Source organism: Pan troglodytes, chromosome 17 (assembly GCF_028858775.2).
Source record: "Pan troglodytes isolate AG18354 chromosome 17, NHGRI_mPanTro3-v2.0_pri, whole genome shotgun sequence".
Classification (NCBI taxonomy): Eukaryota; Metazoa; Chordata; class Mammalia; order Primates; family Hominidae; genus Pan; species Pan troglodytes.
In genome coordinates, this window is record NC_072415.2 from 45,947,936 (window position 1) to 45,973,839 (window position 25,904).

The window sequence follows — 25,904 nt, forward strand, 5'->3', positions numbered from 1 at the left end:
CTCGGCCTCCCAAAGTGCTGGGATTACAGGTGTGAGCCACCGTGCCTGGCCTTTTTTTTTTTTTTTTTTTTTTTTGAGACTTCTTACCCAGGTTGGAGTGCAGTGGCATAATCACAGCTCACTGCAGCCTTGAACTCCTTGGCTCAAGTGGCTTAGCTTCCTGAGTAGCTAGGAGTACGCCATCACACCCAGCTAATTTTTAAAATTTTTTGTAAAGATAGGGTCTTGCTATGTTGTCCAGGCTGTTTTTCAACTACTGGCCTCAAATGATCCTTCCACCTTGGTATCCTAAAGTGTTGGGATTACAGGTGTGGGCCACCATGCTTGGCCTGATACTTTGTATTTTCCTATTTTTATGTGAGAATGAGTCATTTTTCATATGTGAAATATTTTTCTTCTAAACCATATTAGTAAGATTTTTTAAATTGCTGAGAATAATATTTAGTGCTTCTCATTAAAGTAATTTGTAAAATATTACTAAATTTGCAGTTTTAGCATAGGAAGACCTAAAGGAATAATGTGAATTACTTACACATTTTATTGGCCTATGATAAAAGACAAGCTAAATCTCACCATTTGAGTAGTATATTTAATTCTGATTTTCCTATTGTCTAGCCTTAGAACAGTATCCCTGGATGGTAGATCCTGTTGGGATGTTGTATTTGAAAGAGATATTTTTGGATGTGACAGTTATAAAGGTAGTTCAGTGAACATTGTTCACCTAGGTGTATTCTGTTTTTTGTTACTATTCTTGGTGGTAAAGTCCATCAGAGTTGAGATTTTGGTAACAGTTTTATGGGGAGAACGAAAAAATGATATAACCAGCATATTAGGAGTAGCTATACCCAAATATGAATTTTTTTCTATTTTCATTATATTGTTTGAAAGGTCAAAATACTGATTTCATTATCTTTATTTCTGCATTTATCCTTTTAAAAAATGGGATTTGTATTTGTCCATTCTTACGCTTCTATAAAGAACTTCCCAAGACTGGGTAATTTGTAAGAGAAAGAGGTTTAGTTGACTCACAGTTCTGCAAAGCTGAGGAGGCCTCAGGAAACTTAAATTAATAGCAGAAGGGGAAGCAGACACCTTCTTCACAGGGCATCTCCCATCAGATCCTTCCCTTGACAGGTGGGACTTAGGGGGATTACAATTCAAGATGAGATTTAGGTGAGGACACAGAGCCAAACCATATCAGTATTTTAGGCTATTATATTCTTATAATGAGTGAGGATAATAAAGAGGCTGGCATGACTGTTTTTCCTTCCTCATTGTAGTTTAACAGTAGCTGTCTCAGAAAATTGTAAAAATATAAGATATTCCTTCATATTTATTTATGACCAGCTAGAACAGAATATAAGGAAAAATGTATAACTTTTTCTCCTATAATTTTGAACAGCAGTTGAGGTTAAAGAAATTTAGAATTCATGTTCTTTTTTTGAATCCCAACTATCATATTTTGTCCTAATTTTTTTTTTTTTTACATAATTGCCCAACTGTCTTGGTTATGGAAATATTCTTTTTAGAAGAGCTTTGAGGAAATAATACCTTCATTGCTTTTGTTATAGGTGTTAAAATAGCATTTGCTGTTACTCTGGAGACAGTGCTAGCCGGTCATGAAAACTGGGTAAATGCAGTTCACTGGCAACCTGTGTTTTACAAAGGTAGGAAGAAAACCATACACATATCCCTTACTCCAGTTAAATCTTATGGCACAGTAAGCTGACCAAATCAAGTGGAGAATTTTTTTACTGTGATTAGAAATCTCAAATACATGACATTTTCAAGTTGACAAAGTATAATACTACATTCCTGGTCTGCTGGACACTCAATTCCATTGAACATTGAACTCCTAAGTGGGAAAAGTGTTAATTCCTGCCATGATGCTGAAACTACCACACCCCCAGTAACTTTTTATCTTAAAAGTTTCCACTTGATTATTATGGGATTGAAGAAAAACTGACTTTCAAGCCAACTTCACTGGATCCTTTACCCTCAGTAATAACAAAGTTGGTACCACTGAAATACATTATTTATGAGAAAGTAAGACTGTTACTCCTTCTTTCTTTTGCCATTTATCTCCATTTATAGAGTGACAGTTCTGTGCATGTTCAGGCTGGTGCTGGGTGTATAGCTAGGTAAGGCATAGCCTCACATTCTTCCCTGGCCTCTTCCCCAAGGCAATAACAGTAATAATTAATTCTTAGGCAAACTACCATTCACCTCTTCCTTACATTATGCTATGTTTGCTGTAATTTAAAAAACAAAAAAAATTGGAATTATAGATATTACAGCTTGCCTTTTTAGCTTACCGTGTTTTGGAGCTGTATCCACATTGATTTGTGAAGCTCTAGTTATTTGTTTTTATTGCACGGTAGTAGTCTATTGTCTGAATATACCACAACCCATTTATCTCTTCTTCTAATGGTAGACATTTGTGGTGTTTGCAATTTTTTGCTATTACAAATAATGTGCAGTGAACATCCTTGCAGTACCCATGTTGTTTGTTGTTTTTTTCTGGTAATCTACAAACATGATGATTGTTGATCACCTAAAGGGATTAGGTTTTATTTTTTAGATGGTGTCCTACAGCAGCCAATGAGATTATTATCTGCTTCCATGGATAAAACCATGATTCTCTGGGCTCCAGATGAAGAGTCAGGAGTTTGGCTAGAACAGGTAAAAATGTTGGATATTTAAGGAACAGAAAATTAAGTTTTGAACTCTGTATTTAAATCCCAAGTCTATATTGATAGACCTGCAAATTTGCACTGTGTACATTAAAATAGTGGGAATTTAACAGTCTCTGCAATCAGCGATTTCTGTTGTGAGAAATATAGACTATTGATTAAGAATTGTTTTCTGTCTGTTATTGTACAGGTTCGAGTAGGTGAAGTAGGTGGGAATACTTTGGGATTTTATGATTGCCAGTTCAATGAAGATGGCTCCATGATCATTGCTCATGCTTTCCACGGAGCGTTGCACCTTTGGAAACAGAATACAGTTAACCCAGTAAGAAAAGAGTGTTTAAATAAAGCATTTCTAATCAAATAGAGTACATTCTAGGTAAATAGTATTTTGCTTATAACACTCTACAGAAACATAGTAGAGGCACTTGAAGTTCAAGTGACATAACTTTTTTCTGTAGACATTGTTAAGGTATTGAAATTTGCATGTGGGTAAATTTGCTACATAAGTGCACTGTATTCCTTTAAGCTATAGAATTTTTTAATGATAATTTTTCTGAAATGTGTAGCTTTCCTGTCTTCTTAAAAAGTTAACATAATTGGATATCTTGTTGGACTGCTAGATCCCTATTATTGAATGAATGTCAGTCATTTATTGTGACTGACGTTCAACACCTGGGCATGGTGGCTCGTCTCAGCAACTTGAAAGGCTGAGATGGAGGATTGCTTGAAGCTAGGAGTTTGAGAACAGCCTTGGTGAAAGAATAAGACCCTGTCTCCAAAAAAAAAAAAAAAGAGGTAGTCTTCTCCCTTTAGTCATGTAACTGTCTCTCTACAGCATTCCTTCTCTTACTTTGTAATCTGATTTGCTTCTAATCTGCTTCTAGCTTGGGAAAATTAGATAGCAAGAACGGAGTGGCCAAGAGCACAGGCCCTTGGAGCTAGACAGCCTGGGTTCACTTACTAGCTATGTGTCCTTGAGGACATTAGTTAATCCCTGTCTCAGGTTCCTCATTTGTAAAACATGGGTAGTTTTTTGGTTTTTTTTTTTTTCTTTTAACAGGATCTCACTCTGTCATCCAGGTGTGATCATAGCTCACTGCAACCTCATTCTCCTGGGGTTAAGCCATCCTCACGCTTCAACTTCATGAGTAGCTGGGACTACAGGTGCACATCACCACACCCAGCTAATATCTAAAATTTTTTTTATAGACACAGGGTCTTGCTTTGTTGCCCTGCCTAGTCCTGAACTCCTGGCTTCAAGTGATCCTCCCGCCTCAGTCTCCCAAAGTGCTGGGATTACAGGTGTGAGCCACTGCATTTGGCATGTGGATTGTTAATATTACCTACTGACAGTTTTGTTTGTTTGTTTGTTTGTTTTGAGACCGAGTTTTGCTCTTTTGGCCCAGGTTGGAGTGCAGTGGTGTGATCTCGGCTCACTGCAACCTCCACCTTCCGGGTTCAAGTGATTCTTCTGCCTCAGCCTCCTGAGTAGCTGGGATTACAGGTGCCTACCACCATGTCTGGCTAATTTTGTATTTTTAGTAGAGACGGGGTTTCACCATGTTGGCCAGCCTGGTTTCGAACTCCTGACCTCAGGTGATCCCCCCCCCCCCCACCCCGCCTCAGCCTCCCAAAGTGCTGGGATTACAGGCGTGAGCCACCGCACCTGGTCTACTGGCAGGGTTTTTATGAGGCTTAAATGAGTTAACATTTATATGATATGCAAAACAAGGCCTGGCACATACTGGATGCTATGTAAGTGTATTTTATTTTATTATTATTGTTGTGTTTTTTGTTAACACTTACTGTTTTTTTATAAAGTATATTGCAAAGGAAACAGAAGCAGAGACGTGTAGGGTGAGGTATGGGAGAAGGGGTGCCAAGCTTCCATGCCCTCCCTGGCTGTGCCGCCCTCCAGGAACCTCCATGTGCTTAGCTATTCGGAAGCTCCGAAGCTCCCTGAACTGTGTCCTCTTTGGTTTTTATGGCAGCTTCATGACGTCAGCATTTTTTCCCCCAGGGTGGAACCCTCTCATGGTCGGGTTTTTTTTTTTTTTTTTTGAGATGGAGTCTCACTCTGTCACCCAGGCTGGAGTGCAGTGGCGCTATCTCGGCTCACTGCAAGCTCTGCCTCCCGAGTTCACACCATTCTCCTGCCTCAGCCTCCTGAGTAGCTGGGACTACAGGTGCCTGCCACCACACCTGGCTAATTTTTTGTATTTTTAGTAGAGACGGGGCTTCATGGTTTTAGCACCTCGTGATCCACCCACCTCGGCCTCCCAGAGTGCTGGGATTACAGGTGTGACCCACTGCACCCAGCTGGTCGGGTTTAAGACACACAGTCAAACAGGTGGGGAAGATTAGAGGCCTGACCCTGAAGCCTAATATACCCAATTTTGTAGGTGAAGACTGTAACAAGGGCTATGGGAGTTTTGAGCCAGGAACTTTTGTCAGAGAAAACCAGTGTACTTAACACCTCAGGCCATGGATCCCTCAGGCCAGGGATCCTTTACATCAAAAAATATAGGCTGGGTGTGATGGCTCATGCTGGTAATCCCAGCACTTTGGGAGGCCAAGGCGGGAGGATTATTTGAGCCCAGGAGCTTGAGGCCAGCCTGGGCAACATAGGGAGACCCTGTCTATACCAATAATTTTAAAAATTAGCCATGGGCTTGCAGCCCTGGGTATCGTTGCAGGCACCTGTGGTCGCAGCTACTTGGGAGGCTGACGCAGGAGGATTGTGTGAGCCTGGGAAGTTGAGGCTGCAGTGAGCCATGGTTACGCCACTGCATTCCAGCCTGGGTGATAGACCAAGACCCTGTCTCAAAAAAAAAATGTGTATGCACACACAGTCAATAATTAGTCCAGTCCATCATACTGTATGAATGTCTCCCAGGCTGAGGCCACTCAGGTTTGCAGATTTCCTTCAATCTTGTCAGGTTTCAGAAGGAGTAGCCTCAGTCAATATTATATACAACTTCACTTTTTCAGGCATCTGGGATAATTAAGCTAAGAGACAATGTCATCTCTTGCTCTTGAGACTCTTATGAGTTGTTAATGTGATATTGAATTTTCCTCAATGACCCATTTATTCATTTCTTTACTCTCAGCTGCTATTTCTCCTTCTCTCCATTAATACCCAAAGCTTTTCATCTTTGAAAGGCACATTAGAATTGCCATTGTGTTGATCTAGATTGCTGGCAGTAATACAAGTCAAGCAAGTAGCTCCTCAGTCTACTACGTTCAGACAGGATAAGGTTAGGTAGGTGCAGAACTAGTGAGCTATTTTTACCACCAGGCAATGTAGCTGTTTTCACCATTAGCCCTAATTTTGCTAGATGGGGTGAAGGTACAACCGTACAACCCATTCCCGTCATGCCTTAGGAATTTTGATACAAGACTTAGGAACATAGTTGCAGGGTTTTTTTTTTTTTTTTTTTGGCTTAGAAATCATCCCTGCTGTTCCAGTACTTGTTGTTGCAGGCCTGGTCCTGGACCACTGCATCAGGTAGAGGAGAAAAAATAAATTAAAAAAAAATTTTTTTTGAGGTGATTTGGGGAAGAAAGAAAAAAAATATAATCATTTTACCAGTGTATTCCTCCCTTGGTAAGAACCGCATAGTCATACCAGCATCCTCCCCAACCCCCTTCCCCATATCAACAAGAAAAACAAAAAATCTAGCAGGGACACTCAAGTTCCACTCATGTTGAGTGTGAGTACACACTCATGAAGGTGTGTAAGCCAGCCCTTCATGCTTTTATCTCCCCTTATTTTAGACAACCGATGTTTCAATCGTCCATTTCTACTTCTCTGTCAAACTGTGACTCTAAGGAGGAGATATCTCTGCCCATTGTTGGACATTATGAGCTGTACAGTGTATCTTTGGTCTGAAGAAATGATGGTCGGCCATCCAGATCTATTTAATATCTTCTGTTCTGGTTTTTTTATGGCATGTTGAGCATTTTCATCTTTCATTTGATAAGCAAAACCTACTACACAGTCAGTTTCAGTTCCTGTCAAGACCCATTTATAGCTCCCCAGGGCTACTAGCATCAGTCTTACTTGCCAGCCATGTTCAGGGCCTTCCCACCAGAGTCTGTGCCCTGTAGCCATCAGCAGTCTCTGTTGCTGACAAACAGAGCAGTTCTTTCTGGCATTATGTGCCTTGGAATTGCCATCTACTAACCAAGCAGCTCTTGAGAGCTGTTCATCTGACACCGCAGAATCCAGCAGTTTTTCACACAGTTCCAGTGTCAGTTCTAGGGGAAAAGAAACTCCTTGCTCAAGGGTATCTCCTCCTTCCATTCTCCAGGTAGTATAAAGCATTTCCGTTTTATTATGGAACTCTTCTGGACACTGCCATCCCCATTAGAATGTTTCTCTGACATCACTGGAGACAGTATGGGTGTTTCAGGTGTCATAGGGATAGCTTCAGTTAATGTTTCATAGCAAGACAGTAAATGCCGCTCAAGTGGAAATACTCTAGTCCAAACCCCAGTAGTTGTTGCTGGGAGCTACTCAGAGGCTTTAGCCATAAGCTCGAGGAGCTGTTTCACAGAGGGTGATGAAATGGAGAATTTATCCTTCCCAGCACTCTAGCTTCTACCCTGCATTGTGTGGTTCAGGCAATTCTGCTGGTTCCCATTTAGCATATCCAGTTAATATTGCTTGAAGGTCAGATTTACATGCTTTCTGTTTTACAGTACCAGGTAGGGGAAACATTCCCCAATCAGACACAATGTTCAGCCCCATGATACAATCAGGTAAAAGAGATGCAACCACTTCATATGAAGTGTGTTCAAATATACCAACTTTCATAATCCTATTAACCCTTAGATTTTTATGTTCTGTTTTCAGGAACTTCACCCCCAGACCATTTTACCCTTTCTTGTACAAAAAGCTTTGGGTCCCTTGCTGCCAAGGGTTGAGCCAAAGGACTCCAGCCCTTTTGTCAGTAGTTTCCCCCACTATTGCCCCAGGCCAGATCAGATTTTTCACTGTAGTCTCTGCCTTCCAGCTTTTTTTTTTTTTTTTCTCTTTTTTTGAGACAGTGTCTCACTCTGTTGCTCAGGCTGGGGTACAGTTGTGCAGTCATGGCTGACTGCAGTCTTGACCTCCTGGGCTCAATCGATCCTCCCACCTCCACCTCCCAAGTAGCTGAGACTACAGGCAGGCACCGCCATGCCCGGCTAATTTTTGTATTTTTTGTAGAGACGGGGTTTCACCATGTTGCCCAGGCTGGTCTCAGACACCTGGGCTCAAGCAGTCTAGCCACTTCTGCCTCCCAAAGTGCTGAGATTATAGGCGTGAGCCACCCTGACCTGCCCTGCCTTCCAGCTTTTACCATTTCTCCAAACTGGGAGAAGTGCAGTAAACTGGTTTGGCATCCTTTAATGTTGGGAGACCAGGAGGGACTCCCTTTGGTCCACCCAGCCTTTGATAGTGTTGTATTACTACTTTGTTTTAGGCCAGGCATGGCGGCTCACACCTGGAATCCTAACACTTAGGAAAGCTGAGGTGGATGGATGGATCTCTTGAGCCCAGGAGTTTGAGACAAGCCTGGGCAACATGGCAAAACCCCATCTCTACAAAAAAGACAAAAATTAGCCAGGCATGGTTAATTCTTCGGGCTGAAGAAATGATGGTTGGGCATCCAGATCCATTTAGTATCTTCTGTTCTGGTTTTTTTTTTTTTTTTTTTGAGGTGGGAGTTTCGCTCTTGTTGCCCAGGCTGGAGTGCAATGGCGTGATCTTGGCTCACTGCACTCTCACCTCCCTGGTTCAATTGATTCTCCTGTCTCAGCCTCCTGAGTAGCTGGGATTACATGCACCCACCACCATGCCCGGCTAATTTTTTTTTTTTGTATTTTTAGGAGAGACGGAGTTTCACCATGTTGGCTAGGCTGGTCTCAAACTCCTGACCGCAAGTGACCCACCTTCCTCAGCCTCCCAAAGTGCTGGGATTACAGGCCTGAGCCACCATGCCCAGCCAGTTCTGGTTTTTTAATGGTTTTTTTTCAGCTACTCAGAGGCTGAGGTGGGAAGATCACTTGGGCCTGGGAGGGAGGGTGAGGCTGCAGTTAGCCGTGATTGCATCACTGCACTCTAACCTGGGTGACAGAGTGAGACCCTATCTCAAAAAAAAAAAACAAAGACCTTTGTTTTAACACCATCAGTTTCCATTTTATTCTTTGTTTCTTAATAACCATCTAAAGATTTCCACCCTGCCTTTGAATCTCTCCCTTTTACCTTTCCTGTTTTCTTGTCAACCTAATGTTTTTATTAGCATCTGTAAGACTCATGAGAAGCTGAGACAGCAAGTTTAATAAGGCTTCTTGAATGGTTTATTGATTCTGCAGGAGTACCATCACATGGGGTGCCCATGTAGAAGGAACCCCCTTAACCATAGCATTTACTGTGATCTGGGTAACAGGCATATTCAGCAGGTGAATATCCCTGTCATCACATAGCCAGTCTCACAAGGCTTGCATACAAAGCATATTAGCTGCCCCATCTGGGGTGTTACACTTGGCATTTATAGATGATGTTAGGCAGTCCCCATTTTTGGGGGTAAACAGACCTTACAGTGGCATTTATCCAGTCCACCTGGCTGGCCGTTCCCTCAGGAATAATCTTCCGTGTGTCTGGATTATATATCCCCATCCACGATTGTTCACTAGTGAGCTGTGGGTCCTGCGTCAACCCAAACATGCTCTTCCACTCTGTAGCATTTAAAACCAAAGATACTGCCCCTAAATTAATCACTTTCATAGTCCACTTTAGCAAAGGTTCCCCAGGAAACTGATGATACCAGTCTATAAGATGGAACAATTCCTTCACACTACACCCTTTGGTTTCAGTAGTTACTTGGTTTTGCCCTTCCCCCACATTGACTACCTTCTTGGTAACCACAGGACTTAGAAATATTTTCTGTTGTCCCTGCATAATTCTCTGCTTTGTGGGTGACTTTGAGGCTGGTGGCCTGAGCTCGCACTCACATTTTGAGCTGGGTCCAGCCTCAAGTCCTTATCCAGCACCCTCTTGTACTTTCATTTTAGCCATTATAGATAACAGTGACCAAGGGATTGAATTTTGGATTGAATATTTCACTTTTTTCTTTTTAGTTTGCATTTCCTTATGTATCCAATGAACCAACTCTTGGAGTTGGATCTATCCGTAAATTCCACTGGTAACTTTAACCTTTAGTAACTGATCTCAACACAGCTGCAGCTTCATACCATTGGTGAGCACATGCTCAAAGATTTCTCATTCCCCACCCTTTTATCCTTTTTCTTCCCAAACCACACGATTCCGTGAGTCAGGGCCTTTCCAGCAAATCCTGCTTCACTAACATTAAGTATGTAGGGAAAACTCTCTCTCTTACACCACAGCAATCATTAACTTCTGTGAGCAAATGTGTGGGGGTTTCTTCCCCGACACCAAGCAGCAGACACCAGCTGGGTGTTCTCTAATTCAGTTCCAACACTCTCTACCCAGAGATAGTGTCAGATCCCAGAGGTTGAGGGCTCAGTCCCCAAGACTGCCCCTACCCCAGCAGTCACAGTCCAGGCCTCAGGAACTTCTGACTGACCAGCTTCAAGTTAGGATTCCCTCGACCCCCTCTTTAGGTTCAGTTAATTTGGGGTGACTCACAGAACTCAGGGAAACACTTAACATTTATTGGTTTATGGTATTGAAAGTGACTTGTTTTTTATATAGACTTTTTTTTTTTTATAGAGCAGTTAGGTTAACAGCAAAATTGATCTGAAGGTACAGAGTTGCCACGTCCCTCTACCCCCACACATCAACTTGTAGCCTCCCCCACTACATTGTTACAGTCAAGGACGATTTTTTAAAAGCCAAACACTGCCCTTCAGGACTGTTACTGTGGGAAACTGTTGTTAGTCCAAAAGTGCTGTCCATTGCTCAAAACTTTTTGTAAACTCCCATTAGTGCTAACTTTAGGATCAGTTTTTGTTCACAGAGGGAGTAACATTTTTTGTCACAGGCTTTTTTTTTTTTTTTTTTTGACCAGACATAATATAGTTTAGTCACAGACTTATCCATCAGACTAGGTTTTGAATGACCTATTAGCTATTTATACACATTTAATTTTCCTCTAAAGGTTAAGTTTTAGTCCCACTTGAGGTTGTTCAAAAAGGTGCTCTGTGGACCAGGCATATGACATTTTCTATATTTTGTTGTCATTATTTGTTTATATGGTTGTTGTTGCAGGCTTCTTAGTAGGTGAACCAACTAGGTTTGATTCAGTTGTCTGTCCTCTACACCTGTAACTCTTTTTACTTAATAAAGCCATCAGGTCCACATGCAGAACCCACTGACTCGTTTTACACAATATTTTTACATTTTATACAATTTTTATTTAGTTTAATAAATACATAGAACCTAGTGTATACTAGAATTGTCCTGTGTACTTTACAAAAGTAACTCATTTAATCCTCATAATAACCCTAGAAGGTAGGTGCTGTTATAACTGTTTTATTCTATAATTGAGACACAGAAAGGTTAAGTAGTATCTGGCTGCTCAATAAATGATGAATGGAGGGAAATTTCCCACAGTTACTGATTTAAAGGATACGACACATTTGAATGCTTAAGCTCTTATATGATTGATTGGAAAATGGATCCTATTATTCTGTGATCCGATCTTGTATACTTAGCTTTTCACCTTGCCAGAGGGCTTTAGTCTTCTCTGTTATCAGACGTGAGTGCTTTACTTTGGTGGTAGTCTTTGAGTATTTTGATATGTGATATGAGCACTTCCATTGCAGAGAGAGTGGACTCCAGAGATTGTCATTTCAGGACACTTTGATGGTGTCCAAGACCTAGTCTGGGATCCAGAAGGAGAATTTATTATCACTGTTGGTACTGATCAGACAACTAGACTTTTTGCTCCATGGAAGAGAAAAGACCAATCACAGGTAAAATGTCTTATTTATTTATTTATTTTTTCTTGGGACAGAGTTTCACATCACCCAGGCTGAAGTGCAATGGCACGATCTCAGCTCACTGCAGCCTCCGCCACCCAGGTTCAAGCGATTCTCCTGTCTCAGCCTCCCGAGTAGCTGGGATTATAGGTGCCCACCACCACACCCATCTTCTTTTTGTATTTTTAGTAGAGATGGGGTTTCACCATGTTGGCCAGACTGGTCTCGAACTCCTGACCTCAGGTGATGCACCGCCCCCCCCCGCCCCCCTCCCCCCCCCCCCCCCGCCTCCCAAAGTGTGCTGGGTTATAGGCATGAGCCACTGCAGCCGGCCTCTTCTTGTTTTACTAATGTGTTTAAAAGAAAACATCCATGAACACAAGAAAAGTAGGGCAGCCACGCTAGCCATTAGGAAAATGCAAATTAGAACCATGATGAGATACCACCACACACCCTCTTGAATAGCTAAAGTAAAAAATATATTAACAAGTGCTGGTAAGGATGCAGAGCAACTGGAACTTTCATACATTGCTATTGGGGATGCAGAATGATACAGCCACTCTGGAAAACAGTTGGACATTTTATTTTTTGTTTTTTGTAGAGACAGGATCTTGCTATGTTGCTCAGGCTGGCCTTGAACTCCTGGCCTCAAGTGATCCTCCTGCCTCAGGCTCCCGAGTAACTAAGACTACAGGTGTGAGCCACCATGCCCAGCTAATTTTTAGATTTTTTGTAGAGACAGGGTCTTGCTCTGTTGCCTAGTTTCGTTATGTCTTGTAATTTTAGGTTTAATTCATTAGGAAGCATTATCAAGTGTACAATAAAAGCCTGAAGTCATATAGTATTAGATAATAGTAGTGAGGGCAGTTTTTGTTTAAGGAAATTTTCACTGTGTTAGGCACCTAGAATAAAACAAAATGTAAAAGATAGATCCTGTTTTCAAGGAGTTTACCATCTAGCTGTAGGGTAGGGCTATAGATAGGGGGCAGTGGAACTAATGTTTCTGTAATTATTAGATAAGACCAGTTAATTGCTAAGTGTTGGCCCTGAGCTCAAACAGTTGTAAAACTTCACTACTGGTAAACTTTGAACTGCTATGTGGTAGAGAAAATCAGGATCCTCTGCTTCAGTTTCTGATAGAAATTCACGGAACTGACTGTGGGTCAGTCCGTAAGAGCTAGTAAAGTTTGCCACTAACACTATTGCTTGAGTAACACGTGGTAGATTCAAATAAATAGAGTTGAGAACATTGGGAACAGCATCTATAGTCAACTGAAAAACAAGTCAAATGATTTTGAGTGATTTTTCTGTGGCTCTTGGTAATTTTTACCAATACTGCCCAGTTGTGGTTTATTCATGGATGAGTATTTGCCCCATGGTTATATTTCCATTGTATAGTAAATAATTTTCATCTAATAATTTGCTTATTGAAAATTCAGCTTTTGAATGATCATTTTTGTTTATCCCGTTTTACCCAGGTGACTTGGCATGAAATTGCAAGGCCTCAGATACATGGGTATGACCTGAAATGTTTGGCAATGATTAATCGGTTTCAGTTTGTATCTGGAGCAGATGAAAAAGTTCTTCGGGTTTTTTCTGCACCTCGGAATTTTGTGGAAAATTTTTGTGCCATTACAGGACAATCACTGAATCATGTGCTCTGTAATGTGAGTATTTCTCTAAATATTTTACCTAAATCTAGTCACTTCATTTTAAATTTAAAAAGATTTTTGCCTCAGGCTTTAAATGGAATATATGGGTAGAAAGAAAGTAATATTGTTTCTTAATGTAAGATGTGACAAAGTTTTTGTGCACTGTGGGGTGTAATGATTTAAATACTAAAACTAGAAATTTTGTGTAGCAAATGAGCTCAAAATACTACAAAGCTGCATTAGTGTTCAATTGAGACATGAATACGATGTTTTATCACTGTGTTAGGTACCTAGAATAGAACAAAATAAAAGATGGATACTATTTTCAAGGAGATTACCATCTAGCTGTATGGTAGGGGTAGAGGTAGGGGGCAATGGAACTAATGTATCTGCAGTTATTAGATGAGACCAGTTAATTGCTAAATCTTCTGGTACTAAAGTAAATTTCATAGAAGGAAGAGGTCATTGTATTGGAATAACGAGAACATGTTTAATGGGACTTGATTTGGGTTTTGTAAGGGTAACTTTCTTTTTTATGTTTATACGCCCTTCTAAGAAAGATTTGAGCTACTTATAAAAGTACATGGATTATAAAAATTATGAAGTAATTTTGAAAGAAGGAAAATTAAGTAGGAAGATAGGTTACACAGAAGTGCATATTATACAGTCCTTCACTTAGAGTTGAGTCACGAATTTGGTTCTGAGCTCAAAAAGGATAAGTACTCTTTTGATAGGCAAAAAGAAGGGGAGAGAGAGGGAGAGAGCAAAGGGAAGAGAGAGAGATCAAAGGGGAGGCCAGAGCTATTGTGGTACCTGTTGGACTGAAGACTGGATAGAAGTGGGGAGAATGGGGAAAGTCCATGGTGGAAGACTTGGGAGGCAGGCACAGTCTGACTGTGGGGTGCTGTTGGAGGCTCCTACACAAAGAGTGATGAAAAGCATTTTGGAAGAGAGTTATCTGGAAGCCAAGAGACTCTGAAAGCAGTGAAACTAGCACCAGTCTGAGTAAGACTGGAGAAGAAAATGGAATTCATTAGAAATGAAGTAGCCAACTAAATTTCCTGGAATGTATACTCAGCACCTCATGCTACAGGCTTTCTTGATTATGTGAAGAGGATTTAAGATTCTGTTGTGCTTGTTTCTAATAATAATGGACAATAGGAACAAGATCAAAAGGGAAGCCTTAATTGTGGTTATTATGTAGAGCTAAGCGTATGGAGGTGGAGGGACAGCTAGTTTCAGGATCTCTTCAGTTCTAGGAATTGAAATGGGGTTTTAGGATTCCATGAGAGGCTTAGTCCCAGTTGTACACTTAGTTCTGTGTCCTAAGATACAGGGATCCTGTAGAGTAGCGAGCTGCTTGCTCTCGTTTGGGTTTTGCTCCCATACTAAGTGTTGGGATAGGTATGTAGGAATGCCTCTTACTGTTCTTTTCCATGTTAGTTTTTCTTGGTTTCTGAGATAAAGCATACTGTTTCTTGTGTCCCAGGTAGCCATTTTTGATGGTTTTAAATTCTTACTATTCATGTTTGTGTCTAGTTTCAGCTTCTGTGTTAAAGTCTAAGTTGTACAGAACACTCTTAGCAAATGAGCATGTGCCAGTTTTGATGGTTAGCATATATTTTCACATGTAATAATTTGATTGATATAAATTGCAAAATCTAAGCAGATATTGCCTTTTCAAATGACACTCATACGAAGTTTTAAAATAGTTAGTTAGGTATGTTTAATGAAAATACTATTACTAATGCTGTAACTGTTCCCTTCTGGGAAGCATCTGTGTTTATATGAGCATCGTCAGGGGATGTGCCTGTGAGATTATCTTGGAAGTAGAGCTTTGGGCCTTCCATTTTCAGCTCACTGCATTTCCTGTCAGACCCTGAAACCCATTGAAATGTTATGGTTCGATGAGGTCCCTTTATGGATGAGAGGATGCCCGACTTTATGGATTGCATGGGAGTTGGAGGCCTGGTAGGGCTTGTCTGTTGGAGAGTGATTGCTTAGCATTGCATTGTTGGTTCAGGAAGTGAAAGTACGGGTAGACATCCACACAAGATGGTCTTTAAACTGTTTCTCAGCATTTATGAGCGTCACTTTTTTGTAGTGCCTGAAGTAACAGTAACTTTTAGTTTTAAAATTAGCAAATAAAACTTTAGCATTTAAAACTTAGATATTATATTTTCTATTCTAGCAAGATAGTGATCTTCCAGAAGGAGCCACTGTCCCTGCGTTGGGATTATCAAATAAAGCTGTCTTTCAGGGTAAGGCTTTTGTCTTCACAATTATTAAACCCATAGTGGTACTTAAGCCCCAGTCATACACTTGTGTAATGTCTACCTAATGTTTGTTACAGCTGATTTTTTTTTTTAAATCACAGTATATGTATCTATCTTTTCTATCACCTATTTTGTGATAAGTACTCTTTGTACACACTCAGACCACTGAAGTAGATGCAGTTTTCACAAAGCATGTTTTTTCCCTTTTTTTTTTTTTTTTTTTTTGTGACAGAGTCTTGCTCTGTCACCCAGGCTGGAGTGCAGTGGCACGATCTCAGCTCACTGCAACCTCCGCCTCCTGGCTTCAAGCAATTCTCCTGCCTCAGCCTCCCAAATAGCTGGGACTACAGGCATGTGCTACCATGCCCAGCTAATTTTTGTATTTTTAGTAGAGACAGGGTTTCACCATGTTGGCCAGACTGGTCTGGAACTCCTGACCTCAGGTGATCCACCTGCCTTGGCCTCCCAAACTGCTGTTATTACAGGTGTGAGCCACCACGCCCTGCCACAAAGTATGTGTTTTGGTGTTAGAACTACAGATGAGAATGTGGGTAACCTGAAGAGTTGGTTGTGTAGTTTTAAAAGTTTGGAGACTGTTAGATCAAAGAAAATGGAAAGAACCTTTATGGAGTTGATTAATGCTGCCAGGAGCATGTTTGGAAAATACTGGAGTAATGGAAATACTCTTGCCTTTGGAATCACATGGACACAGCTGTAAATTGCACCACTTTGAATTACCACTGCTTTCTATGTGGTGGCCTTAATATTGAGACAAGTGAAGGAGATATAAAAATAGTGACTATATTCTTGATGTGTTTCTTCAAACTAGGAGATATAGCTTCTCAGCCTTCTGATGAAGAGGAGCTGTTAACTAGTACTGGTTTTGAGTATCAGCAGGTGGCCTTTCAGCCCTCCATACTTACTGGTAAGATGTGACAAAGACAATTTAATAAATTTCTAGAACACACAGTATGTTATCTATTGCTGCTGACCTAAATAAGTGCTATAGAATTCACTTTTACATAGAAAAAAATAGCTTCAATTTATTCTAGAGCCTCCCACTGAGGATCATCTTCTGCAGAATACTTTGTGGCCTGAAGTTCAAAAACTGTAAGTTAAACTGTATTTAGCTCTTTGGTCTGATTCTGTCATAACTTCTGACTTTTCCTCCCCACCCCACAATTTGATGTCTCCTTTTTCTTCCTTCTACCTACCTTTTTCCTCCTCTTCTATATGTCTCTTAGTGGCTCTTCATAAGGAATGAGAATTAAACCTTAACGTTTATTTTTATATTACTCTTTATTATGTTCATTAGTTTTGTTTATTCATCTTATTTTTAAAGTAGAGAAGCATAACAATATATATTTTTTCTTTATTAAAAAGACTTGGCTGGGTACAGTGGCTCACACCTGTAATCATAGCACTTTGGGAGGCCGTAGCAGGAGGATCACTTGAGGCCAGGAGTTTGAGACCAGCCTTGACAACATAGCGAGACCCCATCTCTACAAAAAATTTTAAAAAATTAGCCAGGCATGATGATGCATGCCTGTAGTCCCAAGCTACTTGAGAGACTGAGGCTGGAGGATTGCTTCTGCCCAGGAATTGGAGGCTGCAGTGAGCCATGATTGCACCACTGCACCCCAGCCTGGGTGACAGAGTGAGACCTTGCCTCGAAAAAAAAAAAAAAAGACTTAAGTTTTGTTGTTAGTCATGGTCTTTTTGTCTTTGATGGTTCCTGATGAAGACTTTTCCATGGTTTATTGTTTAGATACTGGCTGGTTGAAAGTAGGAGGTGAAAACTTGTATGTTAATTGTTTGAATGAGTTATATTACTTATAGGAAGCTGACATTTTTCTCCCATCTCCCTGTCTTTCTCTCAAATGTTTGCCTAGACAAACATATAATGTTCCTTAAAAGAATTGTATATTAGCTAGAGAGGTTGATGTTATTCTTTTTACTTTCAAAAATTGTGTGGCATGAGAATAGATTCATTTGCTAATAGTACTTTTTTTCTTTTTAAATTTTAGATATGGGCATGGTTATGAAATATTTTGTGTTACTTGTAACAGTTCAAAGACTCTGCTTGCCTCAGCTTGTAAGGTAGGGAAGTTTACTTTTGATTCTGCTTGGTCACAGATTATTTGGGTCATCAGGCTCCTGCAAGTTTGGTAATGATTTAGGCAGAACTCTACGTGAAAGGCCACTAGAGCTTGGTTTTTTGAATCTTACTTTCTCAATTTCTCTTACCCGTCTGTCTCTTCAAAAGCTTATGGTTTCATTTTAAGTCTGTTTCAGCTGCACATTTTGAGCTTATCTGTGCCTCCCTGCTAAAAGTGATTTAATCAGGTATCTCAAAATGACACCTGCAATCCTGGCTACTCAGGAGGCTGAGACATGAGAATCACTTGAACCCCAGAGGTGGAAGTTGCAGTGAGTCAAGATCGCGCCACTGCACTCCAGCCTGGGTGACAGAGTGAGACTCTGTATATAAAACAACGATATCTCAAAATGACACCTAAAAATTTGATGAATTTTAAATAATTGGAGTCATAGAGACACAGGGAAATGAGAAGAGGAAACCTGGAGTGAAGTCCATCAGACTGTTTTTTGAGGACACTCTTGGCACTGACCTAAGGTAGATGACTTTTGCATTTACCTGGAAGGATGGTCTTGAATTCATCATTCAGTATTTATCCATATCCTGTGGAATGATATAGCAATTGTGGAGGATTATCCGAAGGGTCTGAAACCCACAGATTCCTCTTAAATTTTCTGAAATTTATTTACTTGTTTTAAATATGATGATAAGAGCTGCCCACCTGCATGGGCTTGTGTCCCTGCTTTTACTGTGGATTTATGCCACTGATCTGCATTTTGGACATCATAAGAAATACTGCTGTGCCCTACACCCACCCCTACCCCACTTGTTTATTCTTTGAAATGGTACTGAGAGGACTTCCTTCTCTTATAGGAGCCTTTGGGAAAAATGGAGTTCAGTAGTTCAAATGTCTGGGCTTCTACTGAGCAGATAATTTGTTTCTAACTTAGGGCACTGTCAATCCTGTAATTGATTTTTTTCCCCCTTTTTAAGTTGATTCACAACAATATGTGTATCCTCTAAACATTTTTTAACAGCTGTATTTAGGGTTATTAACATACTATAAATGGTATGTTTAATGTGAACAATTTGATAAGTTTTGACATGTTTATCCCTGTATAAATCATCACTGCAATCAAGATACTGTGTATATCCATCAACCCCCAACATTGTCTGTGCTCTTTGGCAATTCCTCTTTTCTACCTCTCCCTTTCCCCTCCTGCCTCCATCCCTAGGAAACCACTTGTCTGCTTTTTGTCATGATAGAGTAGTTTACATTTTCTAAAATTGTATATAAATAGGATCATGTAAGTATGTACTTTTTTGGTTTTGCTTCTTTCTTTCATCATAATTGTTTGAGATTTATCCATGTTTTTGCATGCATCAGTAGTTCATGCCTTCTTAATGCTGAGTAGTTTTACTTTGTACAGATGTACCACCATTTGTTGATCCATTCACTTATTAATGGACATTTGGGTTGTTTTCCAGTTTTGGGCTTTTACTCATGGTACAGTTATGAAAATTTATGTACAAATCTTTGCATGGATATATGCTTTCATTCTCTTGAGTACATATCTGTGAGTGGAATTGCTGGATGGTATGGTAGATATATATTTAAAATTTTAAGACAATTGACATGCTGTGTTCCGCAGTGGTTATACATTTTTGAAGCAGTGTATTAGATTTCCAGTTGCTGTGCACCCTCACCAGCACTTAGTATCAGTCTTTTTAACTTTAACCGTTCTAGTAAGTGTGTAGCAGCTCATTATGGCTGTGATTTATATTTCTCTAATGATATTAAGCATCTTTTCATGTGCTAATTTTTATCCATATGAAAATATGGTGAAACTATTCAAATCTTTTGCCCATTTATTTATTAGATTGTTTTCTTACTGAGTTTTGAAAAGTTTTTAAAGTTTTTTTTATAGATTTAGGGGTACAAGTGCAACTGTGTTACATGGATATATTGTGTCTTGTTGAACTCTGGATTTTAGCATACCCATCACCTGAATAGTATACCTTGTACCTTGAGTATTTCATTCCTCAACCCCTCCCACCTTTTTGATTCTCCAGTGTCTACTATTATTTCATGCCATATGTCCATGTATACCCATTGTTTAGCTCCTGCTTGTAAGCAAAGATGTCTGGTTTTTGGCTTTTTGCTTCTGAGTCATTTCCCACTTAGGAGAATGGCTTCTAATTCAATCCATTTTGCTGCAGAAGACATGATTTCATTGTTTTTTATGGCCGAGTAGTAGTTCATGGGGTGTGTGTGTGTGTGTGTGTGTGTGTATACACACCACATTTTAAAAATCCAATTATCCATTCATGGACACTGAACAGTTTTTTATATACCCTGGATACAACTTTATCACATGTGCTTATGTAGATATTTTTTCTCAGTGGCTTGTCATTCTCCTAACAGTGTCTTTCAACTAGCAGATGTTTTATGTTTTGGTGAAGTCCAGTTTATCAATTTTTTTTTTTAAAATTAGGCTGTGTCTTTCTTATATCTAGTCTTTGATTCAAGGTCACAAGGATTTTTCTGCTGTGTTTTGTTCTAGGAGTTTTATGGATTTTTAGCTTTTGCCTTTAGACCTATGATACTTTCAAATTAACTCTTGTATTTGTCATGGAGTGTAGATTAAAACTGATTTTCTTTTATTGTAGATACCAGTTTCAGCATCATTTTTTTAAAAGACTATCCCCTTCATCACTGTGCTTTGTCCCTTTGTCTAAAGTCGGTTGTTCATATATGTGGGTCTGTTCCATAGACTTTATTCAGTTCTATTGATCTTTTTTGATATGATGCCAGTACCATACTCTGTTAGTAACGATAGTGTTTTAATAATACATCTTGAAATTAGGAAGTATAGAGTTATTTTGCCTGTAGTAGATCCTTTATTTTGCATTTTAGAATCAGCTTAAGAGTTTCTGCAAAAATACCTGCAGGAATTTTAATGGAGATTGCATTGATTCTCTAGATCAATTTGGGGAGAATTTTAACAATATTGAGTATTTTGACATATGAATGCAATATGCCTGTCATTCATTCAGGTCTTTAATTTCTCTCAGGATTGATCTTTTTAAAAGTAAACCCTTTATTTTGGGATAATTTTCATTTTTTTCCCCCTTCATGTCACAGTTTTTCATTTTATTTTTCCCCTTCCATGTCACAGTTTTGATCATGGAATAATTTTTCAAGATCTGAGAGCTAGTGAAAAGGAAAAAAAGAAAGAAAGAAAACATGATACTATAGTCCCTGATGATTCATTTTTTCTAATCCCAATCATCTGTAATTCTTCCCAGAGATAAGAAATGGTTGTAGTATGTTATCTCCTAGGAATTTTTTTTGGAATTCAAACAGATAAATAAAATATACTCATAGAAACAATGTGTTGTTTTTAAAATGTTTTCTCTTCAGTTTATTTTTACTTACTAGCTTCATTGTTTCATCTCTGTCCTATAGGCAGCTAAGAAAGAGCATGCAGCTATCATTCTTTGGAACACTACATCTTGGAAACAGGTGCAGAATTTAGTTTTCCACAGTTTGACAGTCACGCAGATGGCCTTCTCACCTAATGAGAAGTTCTTACTAGCTGTTTCCAGAGATCGAACCTGGTCATTGTGGAAAAAGCAGGATACAATCTCACCTGAGTTCGGTAAAACAGCTTCTGATTGGGAAAGTTATTAGTGAAACAGTTATGTCCATTTTATCTACATTAAGCAGCTTTAGTTAAGAGAAAGATAACAGAGTGAAGGGTAGAGCCTCATGTCTTTGAAGCCTTTCAAAGTTCTTGGATAACTGAGGAAGACTTGACCTTCCTTGTAAGATTTAAATGGAGATGATCTTTATTTGGGTTGACCTACTTGTGATTATGTAGTCAAGATGGCATGCATTCAGATATCTCAGTTCAAGAAACATAAACATCTGTATGTAGGAAGTTAGGTTTTGCAAATCGTGATAGAATGCTACCACAAAACCTAATGGATAACTTATCCTAAGCTAGGATTTTATGGGACAGGAATAATGAAGATACAACTAAGAAAACTCATGGTTGAGTGGTTTCTTCTCTCTGAACTATTTTATTAATATAGTACTATTTTAAATTATGAAATGTAGAGGAAACCATTATCCTTAGCTTTTTCCTACCCTCTCCAGTCACCTCCTTCATTGAGAAGGGCATATTAGGCATCCGTCTGGATAACATGACCCCTGAGCAAGGTGTTAGCCCACCTACCCACATTCTACTCTGAACCTGGCATAAACTGAAAAAAAAAAGAGGACTAAAAACCTTTGTGTAGTTGGGTCAGTGGCCTATTCCTGTTCCCCCAGATTCTTTTGGTGGATAAGTTCTAGAGAGTGTTTAAAGTATATTTGCATTGTTTAATCCTGTTTTTAATTTTTCCATTGATAAGGCTCGCATACAGTTTGGTTTTGTGATATTTCTGGTCTCTTTGTTTCTTGTGTTTTAGAGAACACCCAGGGACTTTAAAGTATACTCAGCAATATGTTTTAGAACAGACTGTTTTCTTTTGCATCACTAATCTTTTCCTAACATGCAGCATTTACTGTTTAAAAAGCTAAAGTCCACCAGGCACAGTGGCTCATGCGTGTGATCCCAGCACTTTGGGAGGCCGAGGTGGGCGGATCACCTGAGGTCAGGAGTTCAACACTAGCCTGGCCAACATGGTGAAACCCCATCTCTACTAAAAATACAAAAATTGGCCGGGCGTGGTGGTGCACGCCTGTAATCCCAGCTACTTAGGAGGCTGAGGCAGGAGAATCATTTCAACCCTGGAGGCAGAGGTTGCAGTGAGCCAAGATGATGCCATTGCACTCCAGCCTAGGCGACAGAGCAAGACTCCATCTCAACAAAATAAAAAATAAGTTAAAGTTGGACGGGTGCGGTGGCTCACACCTGTAATCCTACCACTTTGGGAGGCTGAGGCAGGTGGATCATTTGAAGTCAGAAGTTTGAGACCAGCCTGGCCAATATGGTGAAACCCCATCTCTACTAAAAAAAAATGTAAAAATTAGCCAGGCATGGTGGTGCATGCCTGTAATCCCCGCTACTCAGGAGGCTGAGACAGGAGGATTGCATGAACCCAGGAGATAAAGGTTGCAGTGAGTGGAGATCCCACCACGGCACTCCAGCCAGGGCATTAGAGTGAGACTTCGTCCCCCTGCAAAAAAAAAAATTGTATTAATAATATATTTATTAATTTGTTATATCTTTATGGATTATGGAGTAATAATAGATACGCTCTTATTCCCTCCTCATAAACAGTTATGTGGTTTTTGTTTTTTAGGGTTTTTTTTTTTTTTTTTTTTTTTTGAGACGGAGTTTCCCTCTTGTTCCCCAGGCTGGAGTGCAGTGGTACGATCTCAGCTCACTGCAGCCTCCGCCTCCTGGGTTCAAGTGATTCTCCTGCCTCAGCCTCCTGAGTAGCTGGGATTAAAGGCACCTGCTACCACACCTGGCTAATTTTTTGTATTTTTAGTAGAGACGGGGTTTCATCATGTTGGGCAGGCTGGTCTTGAACTCCTGACCTCAGGTAATCCACCCGCCTCTGCCTCCCAAAAGTGCAGGGATTACAGGCGTGAGCCACCATGCCTGGCCAACAGTTAGGTGTGCTAGGTTTAGTCCATATAAGGGCTAGAAGTTGCCTTACACTTAAATCTTAAAAGGAAAATATTTTCTTAAGATTTCTTTTTCTAAACATTAAGTGGTGCATTAATCTTTTTTCTATAGCCTAATATGCAAATCTGCCTACTTTGAGTAAGGCTAAATAGCTTCAGGCTTCTTCTATAGGCGTGAGTTGAACTTCAGTTGAATGTTTGGAAGATGTTTGTCATCAGTCACTAGAGAGTGACCAGTCAGTACAAAAGCATTCCCTACTAGAAAAATAGCTATGTCCACAGCCTTCTGGTGAGGGGTTGGTTGCCTGGCTTCAGTCTATTTCAAAAGTCAGTGCATATAAATTGAATATTAAGTCATATGGTGTATATGGCACTTAAACATCACTTCCTAACAGGTAAAAACCCAGCTTTCTCTGCTTTGTGAATAATGTATACATATTTCTTTCAGAGCCGGTTTTTAGTCTTTTTGCCTTCACCAACAAAATTACTTCTGTGCACAGTAGAATTATTTGGTCTTGTGATTGGAGTCCTGACAGCAAGTATTTCTTCACTGGGAGTCGAGACAAAAAGGTAATTATTTAAAAACTTAATATTTTTTCAAATGTAAAAATAATATTTTTATAGGTATGTTTGAATAAAAAATGCATAATCCTGCCTTTCTGTTACAGCTTTTAAAAATCAGCTATGTATTCCTTTCTGTTTTTCATATATGTACATATAAAAAAAGACTTTTCTTGTTAAATTCTATAAGTAAATTTCTCTGAAATGTCAAAAATATGAGGAGAAGACCTTTCAGACATATGACCTTCATCAAATGGTCCCAGTGGAAGAAGAGTAATAAATGAAATTAATCAAGACCAAGAAACCAGGAGGGCAGCGGGAGGTAGGGGAATAAGGGAAAAACTATTTTCTAGTTTTCTTACTTTTATGAATTTAACATTTTTCTATAATAAATGATTGTTACCTTTTCATTTGGTGCTAGAAGTGCGTGGAGTATGACTGACCCAAGCTTTAAAAAAAGTCAAAACAAAGTAGCTAGGAATTTTTTTTTTTTTTTGAGACAGGGTCTCGGGTGCAGTGGTACAGTCATGGCTCACTGCAGCCTGGACCTCCTGGGCCCAGGCAATTTTCCCACCTCAGCCTTGGCCTCCCAAGTAGGTGGGACTACAGGTGCTCACCACCACGCCCAGCCAATGTTTTTACTGTGTAGAGATGGGGTCTTGCCATGTTGCCAGGCTGGTCCCAAACTCCTGGGCGCAAGCAGTCCTCCCACTTTGGCCTCCCAAAGTGTTGGAATTACAGGCATGAGCCACCACACCCAGCCTCAGAGTATGTTCTGCAACATGACCTTCACCTTTGTTTTCTGGGAAATGTCCACCTCACCTCTGGTCTTTCCTTTGTTTTCATACTCTTTAAAATATCCTTTTGTTCCTACAGACTAGAGGTGGTGAAGCAGTTTAGTGTTGGCCATTCCTCTCCCTGCCTTCTTTAGTCACAGACAAGGTACAGATCACTGAAGTGGAGTGCTAGCACAGGCAGGGTGTCACTCAGGCTAACCACTTACATGTCAACCTCTATGGCAGACTTTATGTCTCAGACCCTCCCTTCTGTTCATTTGCCTGTTCTTTCTTTCTTGGCATTGGTGTACCTGTGCTGTGCTCCATGCTGAGGAAGAAGGACTGCTTTTGTCCCCCACAGTCATACTGTATTAATCTGTTTTCATGCGGCTATGAGGAACTGCCTGAGACTGGGTAATTTATAAAGGAAAGAGGTTTAATTGACTCACAGTTCCTCAGGGCTGGGGAGGCCTCAGGAAACTCAGTCATGGCAGAAGGTGAAGCAAACACATCCTTCTTCACGTGGTGGCAGGAGAAGTGCTGAGCAAAAGGGGGAAGCCTCTTATAAAACCATCAGATCTCGTGAGAACTCACTCACTATCATGAGAAGAGCATGGAGGTAACCGCCCCCATGATCCTATTACCTCCTACTGTGTCCCTCCCACAGCATACAGGGATTATGGGAACTACAATTCAAGATGAGATTTGGGTGGGGACACAGCCAAACCATATCACATGCCTATAGAACATGGTCCAGCTGCTACTTTCAGGGATAGGTCAGGGATCCAGCAGACAAAGCAGCATTCGCTGGACATTCTCTGAAATGTACTTCTGCTTGCTTGGACAAAGACTTCTGCTCAGTATCTTGCTTTGGTTCTGCATTTTGTTACTGTTGTCCACTTCACTTCTCTCTCCATTTCTTTTTTTTTTTTTTTTTTTTTGAGATGGAGTTTCGCTCTTGTTGCCTAGGCTGGAGTGCAGTGGCGTGATCTTGGCTCACTGCAACCCCCGCCTCCCAGGTTCAGGCGATTCTCCTGCCTCAGCCTCCTGAGTAGCTGGGATTACAGGCACCCACCACCATGCCCGGCTAATTTTTTGTATTTTTAGTAGAAACGGGGTTTCACCATGTGGGCCAGGCTGGTTTTGAACTCCTGGCCTCAAGCAGTCCACCCATCTCGACCTCCCAAACTGCTAGGATTATAGGTGTGAGCCACCACGCCCAGCCCGCTCTCCATTTCTTTGTGACCATTCACAC

General features: G+C 40.2%; 1 protein-coding gene across 3 annotated transcripts in view; it reads left to right on the forward strand.

Moving 5' to 3' along the window:
* The window catches only part of ELP2 (elongator acetyltransferase complex subunit 2), a 44,925-nt gene that overhangs the window by 13,640 nt on the left and 5,381 nt on the right, over window positions 1-25,904 (forward strand). For all 3 annotated transcript variants that reach the window (XR_010151895.1, XM_001138010.8, XM_003315873.5), the window contains 11 exons: window positions 1,572-1,667; window positions 2,582-2,682; window positions 2,884-3,015; window positions 11,487-11,636; window positions 13,121-13,309; window positions 15,486-15,555; window positions 16,400-16,495; window positions 16,623-16,680; window positions 17,598-17,670; window positions 21,138-21,330; window positions 23,761-23,882. Coding sequence is in view for 2 of the 3 variants with exons in the window: in XM_001138010.8 (XP_001138010.2) it covers window positions 1,572-1,667; window positions 2,582-2,682; window positions 2,884-3,015; window positions 11,487-11,636; window positions 13,121-13,309; window positions 15,486-15,555; window positions 16,400-16,495; window positions 16,623-16,680; window positions 17,598-17,670; window positions 21,138-21,330; window positions 23,761-23,882 (1,280 nt within the window). In the remaining variant the exon portion in view is untranslated. The remainder of the gene's footprint in view (window positions 1-1,571; window positions 1,668-2,581; window positions 2,683-2,883; window positions 3,016-11,486; window positions 11,637-13,120; window positions 13,310-15,485; window positions 15,556-16,399; window positions 16,496-16,622; window positions 16,681-17,597; window positions 17,671-21,137; window positions 21,331-23,760; window positions 23,883-25,904) is intronic.